Source organism: Abrus precatorius, unplaced genomic scaffold (genome assembly GCF_003935025.1).
Source record: "Abrus precatorius isolate BTA unplaced genomic scaffold, Abrus_2018 Scaffold2, whole genome shotgun sequence".
NCBI lineage: Eukaryota > Viridiplantae > Streptophyta > Magnoliopsida > Fabales > Fabaceae > Abrus > Abrus precatorius.
In genome coordinates, this window is record NW_020874362.1 from 36,336,837 (window position 1) to 36,353,912 (window position 17,076).

At 28.7% G+C, this 17,076-nt stretch overlaps 2 protein-coding genes and 1 pseudogene across 2 annotated transcripts; 1 reads left to right on the plus strand and 2 right to left on the minus strand.

Annotated features, from left to right (window-relative positions):
* Positions 1-592: 592 nt before the first annotated feature.
* On the minus strand, positions 593-1,216 carry LOC113859013 (vacuolar iron transporter homolog 1-like). Its single transcript, XM_027491829.1, has one exon. The coding sequence runs from the start codon at positions 1,214-1,216 to the stop codon at positions 593-595; it is 624 nt and encodes a 207-aa protein (XP_027347630.1).
* A 6,068-nt stretch (positions 1,217-7,284) lies between these two features.
* On the plus strand, positions 7,285-7,958 carry LOC113859954 (annotated as a pseudogene).
* A 2,076-nt stretch (positions 7,959-10,034) lies between these two features.
* Positions 10,035-10,730, minus strand: LOC113859955 (nodulin-21-like). The gene has a single exon (XM_027492603.1). It carries the CDS (start codon positions 10,728-10,730, stop codon positions 10,035-10,037), a length of 696 nt encoding a protein of 231 aa, XP_027348404.1.
* Positions 10,731-17,076: the final 6,346 nt, after the last annotated feature.

Genomic DNA, 17,076 nt, shown 5'->3' on the forward strand with positions numbered 1-17,076 from the left:
TTTTGGCTTTCCTTAATTTTGCTGAACGCATACATGTTCCACTTTCTTGGAGTAGTCATGTGACCATCAATCATACTGAATCTCTTGATTCTAGATGAGTTTACAATAAAAATAATTTATTATGAGGAAGGTTGTGTTAGGCTTTCGGCACCCAATGTAAAACTAATTGAAACATTTTATATGAATTACATGACGATATTTTTTTATCAACTTCAATGACATCATGTGATCCATGTAAATTACTTCATGAGATAAGGCTTAATTGTTGTTATATTATTAGCTATTGTTTTTAGCACGTTAGAGTGAAATGAAGTAGAGCTTTTACACCAACACATTTGAATCATCCAGCAAAAGAGAAATGGTGGTCAGTAATGAAACCCAAAAAATGGAGGACTCAACACCTCCTATTGGGATATGTGCATATAAAAGAAAGCTCCTGCAAAACCTATGGTCATTGAGTTCCCTATTGGATATACAAGCTGACAAAAATCTTAGTGCATCACTTTTCAAAGTTAAAGAAAAAGAAAGAGAAGACAACTGAAGTTTTTTGAATAGTAATCATATTGAAAGTCCATAAAATCAATTAACTTGGTCAAAGCCAAAAGTAATAGCCATAGTCATCCAACCTCCATTCAACACTCTGACCATAACTCCTCACTAGAGTTTTACCAAGTATTATCAACAATGCCAAGCTAGCTAGAGCAGCAACAAAGGCCAGCCTGATCTTGTAGTCCCTTATGAATGCTGCTGCTAGCAGTGGCACCACAGCACCAACAGAAAATGCAATTGCTGATGCTATGTTAGCCTGAAAAGGGTTAGCAAGCTTTTCATCTTCCTCCACTTCTTTCTCTTTGTTATTGTTGATTTCTCTTTCACTTTTCATTTGAGCTATTTCTATGTCTAACTGAGTGTACACAGATATAAAGCCTCCAATTGCCATAGTACAAGCCCCTGCTACAAGTCCGGCAAAGCCAGCAAGAAGCATGGTTGTGATGTCTTCAGTCAAAGCTCCAACACACATCATTAGTGATGTGACTGAGACCAACCCATCATTGGCTCTCAACACAGATGCATGAAGCCACTGTGCCCTTTGAGAGTAGTCAATGTTTTTTTCTTCTGGGACTTGGCCTAGCTCCGATTCTATATCATTAGAATGTATAGGAATCTCTATATGGTTAAATGACATTTCATTGTTACTAATGCCAAGAGAAGCCATAATGTACAAATTGTAAGATACAAAGATAAAGGGAAAATGAGAAAAAGGTTGCTTATAGAGGACACACTCTCCTCGTGGAGGTTATTATATAGAGTATGGTTACAGTTAGGTAACCTTGATGATAATGGGCCTGAGTGGTGATACTCTGGAGAGCACTATGAGGGGTGGCCACCGTTTAATAATTCTTGAAAAATTCAATCAACAATGAATTAGCTTTTTCATGGACCTGTATGGATATGTACTATGGTTCACTTTATTTTAGTCAGTAGTGTGGTATCTTTAATATCATCAGGAAGCTTCTGTCTAGATATTTCTCAGTTGCTAGTAATGAAAGTTGGTCTTGCATTCAAGTTTCTTACTGTGTTTAAACTGAAAAATTAGAACACTGTTTATTTAATATGGACTAATCAAGGTACTATTACCGTAACCAGCATGCAGACTCAACACTACTAGAAAAGCGCTTAATATAGACGGATTTTACAGACAGGAAAAAATTTGTCTGTATTACAGACGACTTTACAGACGAATTTGTGAAATAATTTTTTTTTTTTTTGAAAAATCCGTCTGTAATACAGACGGATTTTTCCCCGTCTGTAAAATCCATCTGTATTTTGCCCGCCTTTTGGCGCCAAACGTTATAGACAGTAATTACAGACGGATTTTTCCATCTGTAATTTGAAAATAGGACAAAATATTATACCAGGAAATTACAGACAGATTTTCCCGTCTGTAAATATGGCGGTTTTAGCCGACCTTTTAGGTGGCACATTACAGACGGATTTTTCCGTCTGTAAATGGGATTGACGCATTTACAGACGGAAAAATCCGTCAATAATGTGCCTCCTGAAACGCACCGTTTCATTAAACCTATTACAGACGGATTTTTCCGTCTGTAATGACTGAAACCCATTAAAACCGCGTCTCCTCTTCCCCTCCCCCATCAGAACCCTCTCTCTCTCGCTCCCCCTCTCTCTCTCTAAGAGCTCAGTGTTTTGGCCATTGCGAGTTATTGGAGCAACCATTTTAAAGTTTTTTTGCATCATTGTATTCCTGGTACGATACTCTAACTTTTAATCGGTTTAGTTTTTTAATTTTTTATGTTTTTTAGAGACTTAAAATTTCTAAGATAGAGTTGTAGGATTGGAGATTGTATGACTGGGGGAAGGGCGTAGAGGTCCTTCTCCGAACCTGATTATTGTGTGCTGTGGGATTGTTTGTGTTTGTGGAGTTTGTAGAATATGCATGTTGTGAAGTTACAAGGGGATGTGCTCTAGAACGGTTTAGGATTGTGATGTGTTTGTGTTTGATGTATCGAATAATTTATTGTTATATAATTTATTAGTTGATTTTAGGTGAAATTTTCATTTTTGTAAAAAAATAGTAAACAAATGTAAGGAAATTAACATGTATTAGGGGAGATTCTGCCAAAATTTATATTAAAATTTTCTGTAATGTATTTTAGAAGGTTGATACCACATTGTATATTTGTATTAGATTTATATAGTTCTTAAGGAAGATGTTTCTCAGAAATCGTCAGTGGATGTATGATAGGCAGCAGATGCATGCTTATTTTGAGCTCATGAGAGCAAGCAGCTCCACACCTCTTCCTCCTCCTCCACCAGCTCCAGCACTACCAATTTTCACCTCCATGCATCATTCTTCTACTGACTCCTCTTCTACTGATGATGATGCTCCTTCGGATTCTGACCATATAGATTATTCCTGATGAAGACTTGTATTTTATTTTTAAATGTATTTATTTATATGCTTTTTTTTCTTCCTTTGTAACAATATTTAAATTTTATATTTTATAAATCATTTTGGAATGTTTAGATGCCGAATCTATATTTTCTATTTTGTTATAAATTGTGATAATCAAGAATAGCAGGAAATAACTATCTATACAAATAAAAAAATATCAATTATAGTAAAATATATCACTGACGGATTACAGACGGATTTTTCTGTCTGTAATTTATAGACGGATTTTTCCGTCTGTGACTTACAGATGGATTTTCCCGTCTGTGACTTACAGACGGATTCTACCGTCTATAACTTACGGACGGATTCTACCGTTTGTAACTTACAGACGGATTTTTCCGTCTATAACTTACAGATGGATTTTCAAATCCGTCTGTAATTATTTATCGACGAGAATATTACAGACGGTTTATATCCGTCTGTAATAGAAAAAACCGTCTGTAATGCTCTAAAAATCCGTCCGTAAATCTGTCTGTATAAACAGACTTTTTAGTAGTGCAAAAGTTCTGAATGATAATCTTAGAGAATAGAGATAGGTAGGTAGATGTGGTGGCGGGGTTATCTTTTTAGAGGCAATGTAAAGTATTTCATTCCACGTGCTAGGTTAGTGGCTGCCCCTCTATTGATTAGTAACAATAAATAATAAAAATAACATAAAGGATTTGAGGATCCAAGTATATATGATTAAATAATTCAAGGGAGTGTGTAATCCACAAGAAAGCCACATGCCACTTTGAATATGAAAAAATGAAAAAAAAATAAAATTCCAAAACTACCATTTTCTAACTATAAAAAACTTTCTTTAAGTGGAGACATGCATTATTGCTTTGATATTGTTAATTTTTCTATAGTGGGTTTGTCTGAATGTACTTTTCTCTGCTTTTATGACATAATAGAATGATCTTATACTTATATTGCCCATTCCATTTCTCCTATTTTTATTTCGTGTTCGTGTCTGATTCCTTTCTCTTTCCTCAAACACACACGTATAGTTTTTGAAAGGTTCTTTTGGGATGGCCTTGCTGTTTGCCGTACATCTACAGGACTCCACAACACAGACAATTCTTCCGTTTCCATCCAACAGAAACAACCTCAGGCACATTGAGTAGAAAGTTAACATAATACAAAAACTGAAAAGGCATTATCATCTGTGTGAGTTCAATTATTCTCTCACTCTAAGGCTTGCTTGGACGAGAGATAAAATATAGAAAATAATAATAAAGAAATTCATAGTGTTTACCATGGTTATTTGAATTAAAAGGCAAAATTCATAATGTTGAACATATGATATGGGCTAATTAATCACATTTTATCCAATGTATATATCCTCTATAGCAATTGATGAAGAAAAAGAGGGGGAAAATTATCTCGACCAATATTTAAACGAAACTTAAGTGGTCAGTATTCTCGAACTGAACAAACGTATGTGATCTCAAATACAGAATAGTAGAAGAAAAGAAAAGAAAATGAGGATAATAAGTCACTTTCAAGGGAAAGTTTCGTAAATTGCAGAAAGATAAATTTAAGTGCCAAGTTTTGTCTGCTAGTGATTCATGAAAGTGCGCAACCTGTGGCATTCGTGTGGATTGCACACTCCCTTCAATTTATTAATAACACACTTTAGTAGCCACTACCCTGTGGAGTGCACACTCCATCAAATATAATATATATATATATATATATATATATATATATATATATATATATATATATATACACTCTATTAATGCTAATATCAATGCTAAATGCTTCATTGTAAACTTGTAACGCCCCAGGTGTGGGACCAATAAAAAAGGCATCAAATGACTCAAAAATTTTCTGTCAAACTGTGAGATGCATTCATCTGTCACTTTACGAGTGTTTGAAGAAAAACATCACAAAAACATGTTTAATGTACAACAATTTATTTCTCCACCATCTTTACTATAACTTTCAAATTAATAAACCAAAACTAAGAATACGATTGAAACCAAGACTCACAATTAGAAATAAATTTAGAGATGGATAATTCCATCTCTAAAAAGATATTTTATGGTCTCTAATTAACTTAGAAATGTGACTACTTTCGTTTCTAAACTTGACATTACAAATTTCTTTAAAAAAATAGTTCATCTAACAAAAGGCCAAAAAAAAAAAGTCTCTAAATACAAAAATTCTGTTTCTAGTTGCTAAATAAAAAGAAAATGATAGTCTCTAATAAAAATGTATTTTTTATATATCTCTAGTTTAGTGAATGTTTAGTTTAAATTTGTCTCTAATTTTTTTTAATATTCAAATTTATGTCTAAAAAACTGTCACAAAGACAGAAGAATTGTCATAAAGTATAAAGAAAACGCATTTTAATTAGTTGGAATATTAATTTTTGTCAAATTAACCCACTAGCTTGTGCTAAGCATATCTGTTAGTGTGTAATTGTTCCAATTAGAAAAGTTAGTTAGTTATTTCTCCGAATTGAGACAGTGAAATTATCTTTCACTTTACTATTATTTTCTTGATTTTTTCTCTGCAAAGAGTCTGGTATCCTCTATGGTATCAGAACTTGAAAGTGCTCATTCATAAATTATGCATTTCAGTTATTACGTACCTCAACCTTTCTCAATTAAATTTTATCTTTTTCAAATTGAATAAAAACAATTTTTTCACTTGGAGACAAGCAAAAACTGAAATAAAACTTTATGGCATGAAAAAAAAAAAAATATATCTATCGTAATAGTAAACTTCTAGAATTCTTTTCAATATATATCTATATAAGCAAAAGATAAACCCTTATATTAGCAACTCATATTTGAGATAATGGAATTATCTTTCATTTTACTATTTTCTTCCTACTCTTCTCTCCCGATTGCATAGAATCTGATGCCTTTTAGCTTGGCCTAGCTATAGGTCAAATCATAGGCATTATTTGAGCATAATTTGGATGTGAAAAAATTATGACTTACTAGAATCTTTACAGACTATGATCAAGTTGGCCTAACAAATTCAGGTTGAGATAAGGTTTTTAATATTTGAATTTATTAAGTATACTGTGTAAATATTTTATATTTTATTTTTCAAAGAATTCTCCCAACTAAGGTGGGATATAATAATTAATTTAAGAAACATAAGTTTTGACAACTAAAATATAGGGTGTCAAATGGGTGGAGGAGGGAAGAGATAGGAAAAAAAGGAAAATAAAAAAAATATGTATGCGATGGCCCAAGTTGGGTCTTAATGTTTTGTTTTTTTTTTATTATTATTATTATTTCAAATTTATTTGCAGAACCCAAACACTTGTAATATCATTTAGAGTGTCCCATTGAGTTCAATACATCTTGATATTCCTAAGTTGAGATGTATAATGAATAGTATTAAATTGGAGTTCATTCTTTTAATCTTGATAATTAAATTTCTTCATTCATTCCTTAAATTAATAATGATATATATGATATTTTTAAATTTTTTTATTTTGAATTTTAAATTGAAATATTTAATTTAATTATGCACATTGTTTTTTAATATGAATTTAAAATTATTTCTTTAAATTTATATTTTTACATTTTACATCCATTTAAAAATATGCATTTCATGAACATTTTAAATTTTATAATAAAAATAAGAGTCTTTAGAACTACAAGAATAATTTTTTTAAAAATTTTAATTAATTTAATTTTTAATTGATAAAAATTAAACACGTGTTTTCATTTTTAAATAATATCTAATATTGATAGACAAAAAAATTTCTATTTTTAACTAGTTTTGACCTATTAAAATATTAGGTTAACTAAAGAGAAATGGAATTAAGGATGAAACATGTTGAGACAACTCAATTTCTTCTCCAAATTTTATCTTTGATTTTCTTTTAAAAAAAATTATCAACTGGAGGAAATTTATCGGAAACAGAATATTTTGTCTCTAACTATAAGTTCGCCTTTTGAATTCATTTCTAAATTATAGAACTTGTTTTTATTTCTGACTCTGCATTTCGTTTATAAAATACACTGTTTTTAGAAGTGAGGAACTTATACATTACATTAAGGTGGAATATCTGAAACTTGGATCTAGATTTTAGTGGTGAATTTTTAAAGACGAACCATGTTTATTAAGAAGTCACTAACTTGTAGCTAGTGCCCTCCTCACTATCTCATAATTAATTTCCTTTATCAATATTTAGGTCCATTGACACCTCCCAAACTTGATGAATCCTCTCAATAAATATCCTTCATTAGAGGCGTGTGATCTCCACAAGCTCTTAATATCATAATCCCATTAATTTCCTCCTTTTCTATCTACTATATTTCACAACTTATTTCACCTTGTTGTTGTCCTTCATGGCCTCTCTTGAAGCTAGAACTAATGGAATTTCACCAAACCATATTGAGATCCCTCTCCATGCAAATGGGTTGGAGCCAAAACCAAGCCAAGCGATTGAAGAGAGCAACATTGACTACTCTCAAAGGGCTCAGTGGCTTCGAGCAGCAGTGTTAGGAGCCAATGATGGGTTGGTTTCTGTTGCCTCACTGATGATGGGTGTTGGAGCTGTTAAGAAAGACGTAAGTGCCATGCTTGTTGCTGGTTTTGCTGGGTTAGTAGCTGGAGCTTGTAGCATGGCAATTGGAGAGTTTGTCTCTGTGTATACTCAGTATGACATAGAGATGGCTCAGATTCAAAGAGAGAGAGAGGGTAGTAATAATAGTGAAGTAATGGATGGAATAGAAGCTCAAAGGGAGAAGTTGCCAAACCCATTTCAGGCTGCACTAGCATCCGCACTAGCATTTTCTGTGGGTGCTTTGGTGCCACTGTTAGGAGCTGTGTTTATTAGGAATCATAAGATTAGGCTTGGGGTTGTTGCTGCTGTGGTTAGCTTGGCATTGTTGGTGTTTGGAGTGGTAGGAGCAGTGCTTGGAAAAACTCCAGTGATGAGGTCTTGCTTCAGAGTGCTGATTGGAGGTTGGATGGCTATGGCCATAACATTTGGCCTCACCAAATTGATTGGCTCTGCTGAACTTTGAATATCATAAATTACTAGTCATTTATAAGTTATATTGCATGTTACTTGTACTGTTCTCTCTCTCTCTCTCTCTCTCTTTACTCATCATTGTATTGTGGTTGCTTTGTACAAGTAAACAAAAGTGTGTGCATTTTATAATTCTAGCTGTCCCAAGGAACTTAGGGTTCATCATGCTTTCTTTTATGTCTTCATGTTTTTTTTCACTGTTTACCATGTCTCTTCCGGTGTTCCATTTTCCCAGTAAAATGGTAAACGTAAGGAACTGTCCAGTGTGAACATACATGTGTTATTCGTATATTAAAGTCTTGATGCTCTATACTCTATAATAATCTTCTCCAAACATGAACTGTTAATATACAATTTAAATGTGTAAAAAATAGTTAAATCTTTTCAATACTTAAATAATTAAAAAAAGAATAGTTAAATTTAGATGCTTTTTGGTTTTTAGCACAAATGATAATTAGGTCGCAAGTTTGCTCTTTTAGTCTTGGCCCAAATGTCTCTGTTCAAAACACACAAAAAAAAAAAGAAGGAAAAATCTCTTTTTGTCAAGAGTCTACATACCCCGAACTTTCAAAAATAAAAAGAAAAAGAAAAATCCGACCCATTAAAATCTTTCATCTTTTAGCATGCATATGGTTTGGTTGGAGAAAAGAGAAGGAAAAGAAAAATTGTACACTTTCTTTTATATTTGATTTAATATTTAAAAAGGAAGAGGGAGAGTAAAAGGGTCAAAATTTCTCCTCGCTATACTTTCTTCCCTCCAAAAGTAAAATATTTGGAGGAAGAAAAATTTTATAACTCAAACCAAATATTATTTAACCATTCTAAATATATGATAGTGAAATTATTTATTTTTTCCTTTCTTGTAAACCAAATAAAATATCCCTCCCCTCCTTCCATTAAAATTTCTCCCTTCCCCTCCCTTCATTTGAATAAAAAATTGCATCCCTGAGCCCATTTTTAATTTTTCATCAAATGGTATATCAATTTGCTGAAAGAAAATGTTATGTGAGCATTAAAATAGGATAACAAAAGGTTTTTTTTTTATTATTATTAATACCTACCACTTTCCTCACTCCTAATTCTTTATCTGACAAAGTGTAGACACACTTCAAGAATGTTAACTAACTATTCTTCTTGACTAAACTTTCTGAAATCAAATGCAAACTAATAAAAGATTGGGGGTATCTTTAATTTTTATCTTTATTATCGAAGAATTACTATATCCATATACCTTTAATAAAAAAATTGGGGGCATCTTTAAGTCTTAATGATTTTATTTTTTATTTGCAAAATGTAATCAAGTAGGTAGGTTTGTATTTTTAAGTTTAAAACTCTACTTTAAGTCTTGTTTTTCTTATTATTAGCTAGGCTTATGCTCTTTGTTTTGATTTTTTTTAATGTCATGGGTCTATTTTTTTTATTTTGAACTTTTTAATTTTTTTTACTCAATTTCTAATACCATATTAAGATTTTGAATGTTGACCGATTCCAAACTTAGAAAAATTAAATTTTAAAATTTAAGTAATTTATTTGTCTAAAATGTCTTAATCAAATTAAATTGATATTCTCTTGCTCATAAATTTTATAATTTGTTGTTAACCATGAATACTTTTATTGTTTAACAAACACTCGTACCCAAACTCACGCAAGCTAATTAAGTAATTAAAGGGTGACGGTGGAATTTAATATCTGTGAGACTGAGTCAGATATACCTCCATTCTGCAAATAGTATCTTTTCAACAATAACTTATCATTTCATCTTTGCAACTCGCTTACTTACTCTTCCAGAAACCAGTAAAGACCAACAGATTATCTTGCTGCTTCAAATTTTGTATTTTGATGGCATTTATTAGTGATGTAACAATAATTAAATGTGACATTAATTTCATTTGGCAATGGATTACACGTTAAGTATCACTCAAACAATATAAATCTTTCCTTTTGAGAACACACAAGAAATGTAAATCTAGTTAAAATTAAACAAAACACAATTAAGGTTCTCAAATTACAACCCAATCTTATTCTAAAAACACAAAGAAGGATAAGCCAAAAGGTAAGGATTACTCAATTTTCCAAAGCGCTAGCACCCAATAATTTGGTGAACCCAAAAGTGATAACCATGGCCACCCATCCACCAAGAAGGAACCTTATACAAGACCTAACTTTTGGTGTCTTTCCCAGCTGAGCCACCACCCTTCCAAAGACCACCAAAGCCAAACTAGCCATTGCCACAATCATAATAAGCCTTATGTTGTAATCTGTTATGAAAGCAGCTGAAAGTAAAGGCACCAATGCACCTATAGAAAATGAGAGTGCAGATGCCAAAACAGCTTGCAATGGATTAGGTAATGTTCTTTTCTCCCTCTCCATCTCCAAGGATTTCTCTCCTTCCACTCTCATACTCATATCTCTCTTTATTTGACCAACCTCAATTTCATACTGAGTGTACACAGAAATAAACTCTCCTATTGCCATGCCACAAGCACCAGCTACTAATCCTGCAAAACCTGCAAGTAGCATGGCTTTAACATCTCTTTTAACAGCTCCTACACCCATCATCAATGAAGAAACCGAAACCAACCCATCACTGGCCCCTAAAACCGCTGCACGAAGCCATTGAGCCCTTTGTGAATAGTCAACATAATTGGCATATTCTTCGGTTACTTGGGTTTGCTTCTGATCCATTTCATTTAGAGAAGTTGGAAGAACTACTCCTACATGGTTGTGTGACACCAAATCAAGGGTTGCACCAGTAGCCATATTTGGTGTAACAACAACCGAGACAGAGAGTGAAAAAATTATGAAGACAAGGTTTGATGAATGAAGTTTGTGAAGGTTCAAGGCTTCTTAACAAGAAAAGAGTGGAGATTCTGAGGGATAGACAGTGAAAGATTCACCTGTTTATGCAATGTCTTGCTTATACATTCGGCCATATGAAAGATATATATTTTGGACATTTGGAAAGGGCAAAAGACAAGAACTCTTGACAGTAAAACTACGTTCACTTCCAACTTGATTTGCTATTGGGAAGATAAGTACTAATATGCTTTTTGTTACCCTTTTTTAAACCTTTTTTTTAGATGGATTTTATGCAATTTTTATAAATAAGTTAAAATATTTTACATTGATTTTAAATATAATCAAAATATTAGTTTATAAAACTTGAGTTTTCTCTCTTGAATTTCATTATGAAATTGAGTAAAGTCTGCTTAATATTTAATAATTAAATTGAAAATAAACTTAATTACATTATTAACTTATGCATCAATACTCATAAAATTCATCAAATAATATAACTGTTAAAAATAGTATGTAAAAATACTGAAGTTTCCTAAATCGGGAATAATTCATCATCATAAAAAAAAAATTCAACTGTTCTATCTTCTCCAAATTGAACTATAAATATCATTCTTCAATAATCTCTTCCAAGAACGAAATCAAATCCAAAAGGTATAATATTTAAATTTGTAAAACAATAAATATAACTGACCTTTCAGCGTTATAAAATTGTGTGTATATAAGCCATTGTGAATGGACATTAAAAGGTCAAATTGTCTAGTGATAGAGATTATGATCAAATTGCAAACCGGCAAAAAAAAAAAAAAGGAAAATAAGAAGTCAAATTAGACACCTTTAATTAATTTTCACAAACCCCATCGTAATTTTTAGATTAACATATTATACGAGTAGTTCTACCCTTTGTTAGTTAGTCCCGAGTCAGAACCATAGCTCCTGATGAATTTTATATTAAAAGTACCTAATTCAAAACGTTTAAAGGTTTTTTCGTTTAAATTTTATTTTTTCATTTTGAATTTTTTTGAGTTATTCTATTCGTTCTTTTGTATTTATCATTTTACGGAAAGTTTTATTCTTATTTATTTGTCATTTTAAAACTAGAAAACGCTATTGAATATAACTTTTTTATTTATTTATAAGCTTGTATAAAATATAAAATGTATCTATAATCAAGACTTTCAGAATTTCAAAATGATATCAATTACATTGGTCGGAAAAATGCTAAAAGGAATAAACGATAGAAAAATCACTTATAAAAGAAATAATTAAGAAGGATAAAAAATATAAATGATAAAAGTAAACAAATATCAACAAATGTTGAAATTATATCAAGTTAACATTAGTTAGCAAGTAATTGATGTCTGAGTAAATGAATTTTTTTTTAAATCATTAGATATATTTTAAATAAAATAAACAGTTTATATATTTGATATATAACTTAATAATATCGATTTTTATATATTTATTATAAAATTAAATTTTGTGTTAATAAATTATGTAATGTCATTTAGATCTTTTTCATGTTCTCTATATATTAGTCGTATTTGTTTCATATAATTTCTACAAGTTTTACTTAAATTATATTTTTCTCGCTTAAGAAAAAGTTACAAAAAAAAATAGCACATCAAATTAATATTGTTTAAGCAGTTATTAATTTATTTAAACTACACAAAATATTCTAATATTTGCTTAAGAAAATAAAATTTAATTTAAACAATTGAGTATTATATTTTTACTTAATCTAAATTATTATGACTTAAGTGAATGTTAATGAAATTTGTATATTTATTAATATATTAAATTAGCTTAAGTGAATGGTATAACTTAAGTAAAAATTATATAAAATTATTTCTATATTTTTTAACGTTCAACCACATATCTTTAGTTAATATTTCTATTCTAATTTAGTCAAATTATTTATTTTTAAGAAATTAAGATAAGTATATAATAATTTTAAATTTAATTAATTTTATTTATAAAAATTACAATTTAAAGTATAATTCTAAATCTAAAAATAAAAAAAATTGATATCGAGATAATAAGATTGAGTTTTATGTAAAAAAAAAAAAACTTAATTTCATACTGTTACAATTATGTTTTTAAAATATATTTACTTTAAAAAAATATATTTTTAAAGGACTTATTTTAAATATATAATACTTAAAAATTTTACTTGCAAAATTTATTAAAATTAAATTATAAATATTATAGCTTTTAAATTTTGTTACAACTTATAGGAAGTAATCTTACTAACTTGTTTATTAGTCATATAATATACTAATTAATGTTATCCGTTACGTCACCCGTATAAAATAAGTAAAATATATTTTATTAAAAAAATATTTTAAAAAATACATATTTTTCTTGAAACATACTTTTTTAAAATGTGCATATATTATTTTTATAAAAAGTATTAAAAATATATTTTAAAATAATTATGTTTTATGAAATATTGAAAGAGTAAAAAGTAATAATAAAAAGATAGTAAAAAAAATTATCATATTTTAATATTTCTTAATTCATTACCCTTCTTAGAATAAACTGTAAAAATAGAATATAATAAGCTATTATGTCCTATTATTCAATAAATAAAATAAAATAATTTATTCTATCATACCTGCAAGAGACTCTAAGTGTATTTAAGATATAGGCTCTCAAATTACTCACAACACCATTCTCCCATACTTCTCAGGCATTATCACTAACATGTAAGCATTTCTACTTGTATTACTCCTTAGGCAACATTACAGAGTATATTGACAATTCGTAAAAGTTCTGAAATTCTTAGAATAGAAGTTTTTAAGTGTATTTAAATTGTGATAATGTTGAATTTAATTTGCCTTTTCAATCAATCGATCTTTAACAAAACACAACAAATCCTGCTCAACTTGATTATTAAATTACAACAAATCTTACGAATTTTTAATGTATAATTATATATTCAATTTGTATTTATAATAAAATTACAAATAAAAATATATATACTATTTTTATTATTATATGTTTATCTTAACTTTTGGCAAACAAAAGTACTGTAGAACAATTTGAGACTTAATTTCGATCCTCAAAATAGATTCTTTAGGCTCGGTGTAAGAAAGTTTAATTTATAAATAAATTCTATAAATCAAGTTGTGGGAATAGTGAAACGCACGAGATGAAGCAAATTTTCAAGAAAGTTCTATTATTTGGACAATGTACAAATTCTACAAATTAAATAGAACCTAAAAATTCAAAAGAAAAATAAATATAAATATAAAAAAGGAATAAAAATAGAAAGATCAATAACAATGAAAGAAACTTAAAGGAATCCAAACCAACTTAAAAAAAATGTTAAAATATAAATTTACAGGAGATAAAGTGCTGAGATTATGCAATCGTATTCTTTATAAGTTAACAATCACTTTACTATTTTATATCTTTTGAAACAATAAATGTGATTTTTGGAAAGCAATTATGTAATAAACACTCTATTAAGTCATTCAAAAAATCAATTAAATATTGATAGTTCTCATAAATTAAAATTTTAAAATACTGACTACTTCTGACTTATAAATATATGAGGGTGAAGCCACTCAACTTGCAATAGCAACATCATCTCTTATTATTTGTATTTTTTTCATTATATTTATCTTTTTTTTTTCACTACCAAATCTATGTCTTTAAATCATCGTAACAAAGGCAATAATGTGTCCTTCTAAATGCTAATAAGGTTAGCCTTTTTTTTCAGTTATAAATATTTTTTTTCACTTCTCTCTTTATTTTCTCTCTCTCTCTTTCTATTTTAATACTAAAATTTTCTGATTTCATGTCTTAACTTATAAAAAATGAAATTTTAAATTTTATAATATAAATTAAAGTTTCAACACATAAAATAATTATTTTAATTTGTAATTAAAAGTTCATTTTTTTTTTTTCAAATTTTAGTTATGTAATTCATTCGAAGTACTTGAAGAACGCTTATAAAAAATGCTTTCTAATAACGTTTAGAAAGTAGTTATAAATTGCTCTATATGAGTGTTAATATCTTTTTTATTGTAGTGAATCTTATATAGTTAGATATATTAAGCATGAAAAAGAAGTTTGAGCATTCATAATTTAACCTTTTCTTAAATTTGTGATTAACTTAACTAAACTTAAAAAATTAACTCAAATTTAATCATATTTATAATTAATGTAGAATTTCAGCAATCTTTATCGAATTATAAGACTAGACATTTAAATAATAAAATTGTAAAATTATTTTTTAAAATTATATTAAAAAATTGTTATACCAATTAAATTACATTAAAAAATCAACCACGTTACAACTTTATACCAATTATATTATTTTGGACACTTAAATTATTTTTTAATTTTAAAAAGAAAAAAACTTATTAAAAATAGAAACAAACATGCTTTTATATTTAATAATAACTCTTGATAAGTGTAGCACGAAATCACATTGCTTTGACAATTCATCTTCAAGATCCACCTGCAAACGCTTCAAATAGTCACTTGAATGCCACGAATGACTAAGTGTTGATCATTTCATATCTTCAAGTGTCGAATCTTTATGTTTTGAAGAGATTGGTCGCTATGATTTACGTAAAAGTAAAAAAAGTAAAATAAAATACATCTGGCTTCTCAAATGTTTTGATTCTCAAATTATTACTTATTATTAAAAAGGAAATATTGATTCTCAAACCATAATTTATATTTGTCACGTGGTAAATATTTGTTTTAAATTTTAGATGCATTAAATTATTAAGGATGTAATTGGATGACGAAAGATAAGTTTAAAGAGAAAATAAATACAACTAATCAAAACCCTTTTTTTTTAAAAAAAAAATTTGGAGTGGTTCGAATGCGCCATAAATTTATAAATTATCTTGAACAACCTAATTAAATTCAATATTTTTGGTCAAGTCATCTCCATTTGGATTATTACTGTTTTTTTTTTTTTTCTTTTGAATTGGGTCAAAATGATCTTTTTCGCAAATTGACTTAGACCCGATTAGATTCCTTTTAAATTAATGGACTTTTAGTAGAAGTAACAATTGACTTTGTCGAATAAATTCAGCGTTAGATTATAATCAACAGATCAAAAAGCATATTTCACAAATTTATTTATGATTCATTACAAATATATTGAAAACACAAAACGAAATTATCTATTTTTTTAAAAGATAAAACAAAGCTTTAAAAAAAGAAAAACTATTTAGGTTACCTTCACGTTCAAACTCAGATATGATGAGTAATAATTTTTTTTAATTATTTTTTTTTCATTTTTTCTTAAGGGTCAATGGCGCAATGGTTTCAAAAATGAAGTTAGATGGATAAATAAATATCGGATAAAAGAAATAATCGAATCCATTTAATTTATTAAATTTGAATAATATAAATAAATGAATTAAGAGTTAGATACAAATAATGGGCATCCATGTATATTATCTAAATGAACTGATAATTTATATGTGTTAGTCCAAAATATCATGATTGGTATAACCTCAGAATCATTGGGTCTCTTACCTTATCTCTTAGTTTGTATTATTTTTCTTTGTTAATTGGTTTGATCCACGTGTATATATTATTATGTAATATTATTTTCCCTCGTGCAATTTATTTATACAATTATTATAATTTTAATATAATAAAAAAGATTATTTGATATTTTTAAATTTTAAAACGGAAAAAAAGGAGCAGAGAGTGTTTGATTGCATGCGAATCACATGAAGGGAAACGATTGTAAAGTTGGGAATGGATATTTTAGAGATACCAATGTGAGTGTCACAGATCCAAGTGGACCCCACAGAAAGATTCCAGAATGGAGAAAGATCACATGGGTGGGCCCCACATAACGTTGGCGCCATCTCGCGTGTGAAACGAACTTCACAGCGTTTGTGCAGCAGATATCCAACAATTATCCCCACCAACCAAAGCCATTCTTGAGAATAACATGTTCTGTCATGTGTACCTTTAATTTAATTTCACTTTCTTACATTAAAAATTCTATCCTTTCTTTAGAATATTAAAACGTGGGTTTTTAGCCAAATAAACTATTAAAGAGTTAATAAAATATACTTTAAAATATTTTATTAATTATAAATCAAAATTTATTCAAAATGTGTAAGTAAAACTCATTAAATTAAAAATAAAGTATACACTAAATTTTCTAATTGTAAATAAAAATAAAGATTATACTGAAATTATTTTTTATTATTTTTTAACTTTTTGTTAAATAACACATTCTTTGTAAATATTAACTTCATCCATGTTTGATTTTAAACTTTTATTATTAAAATTGAAAAAACAATATAAAATTTTACATAAA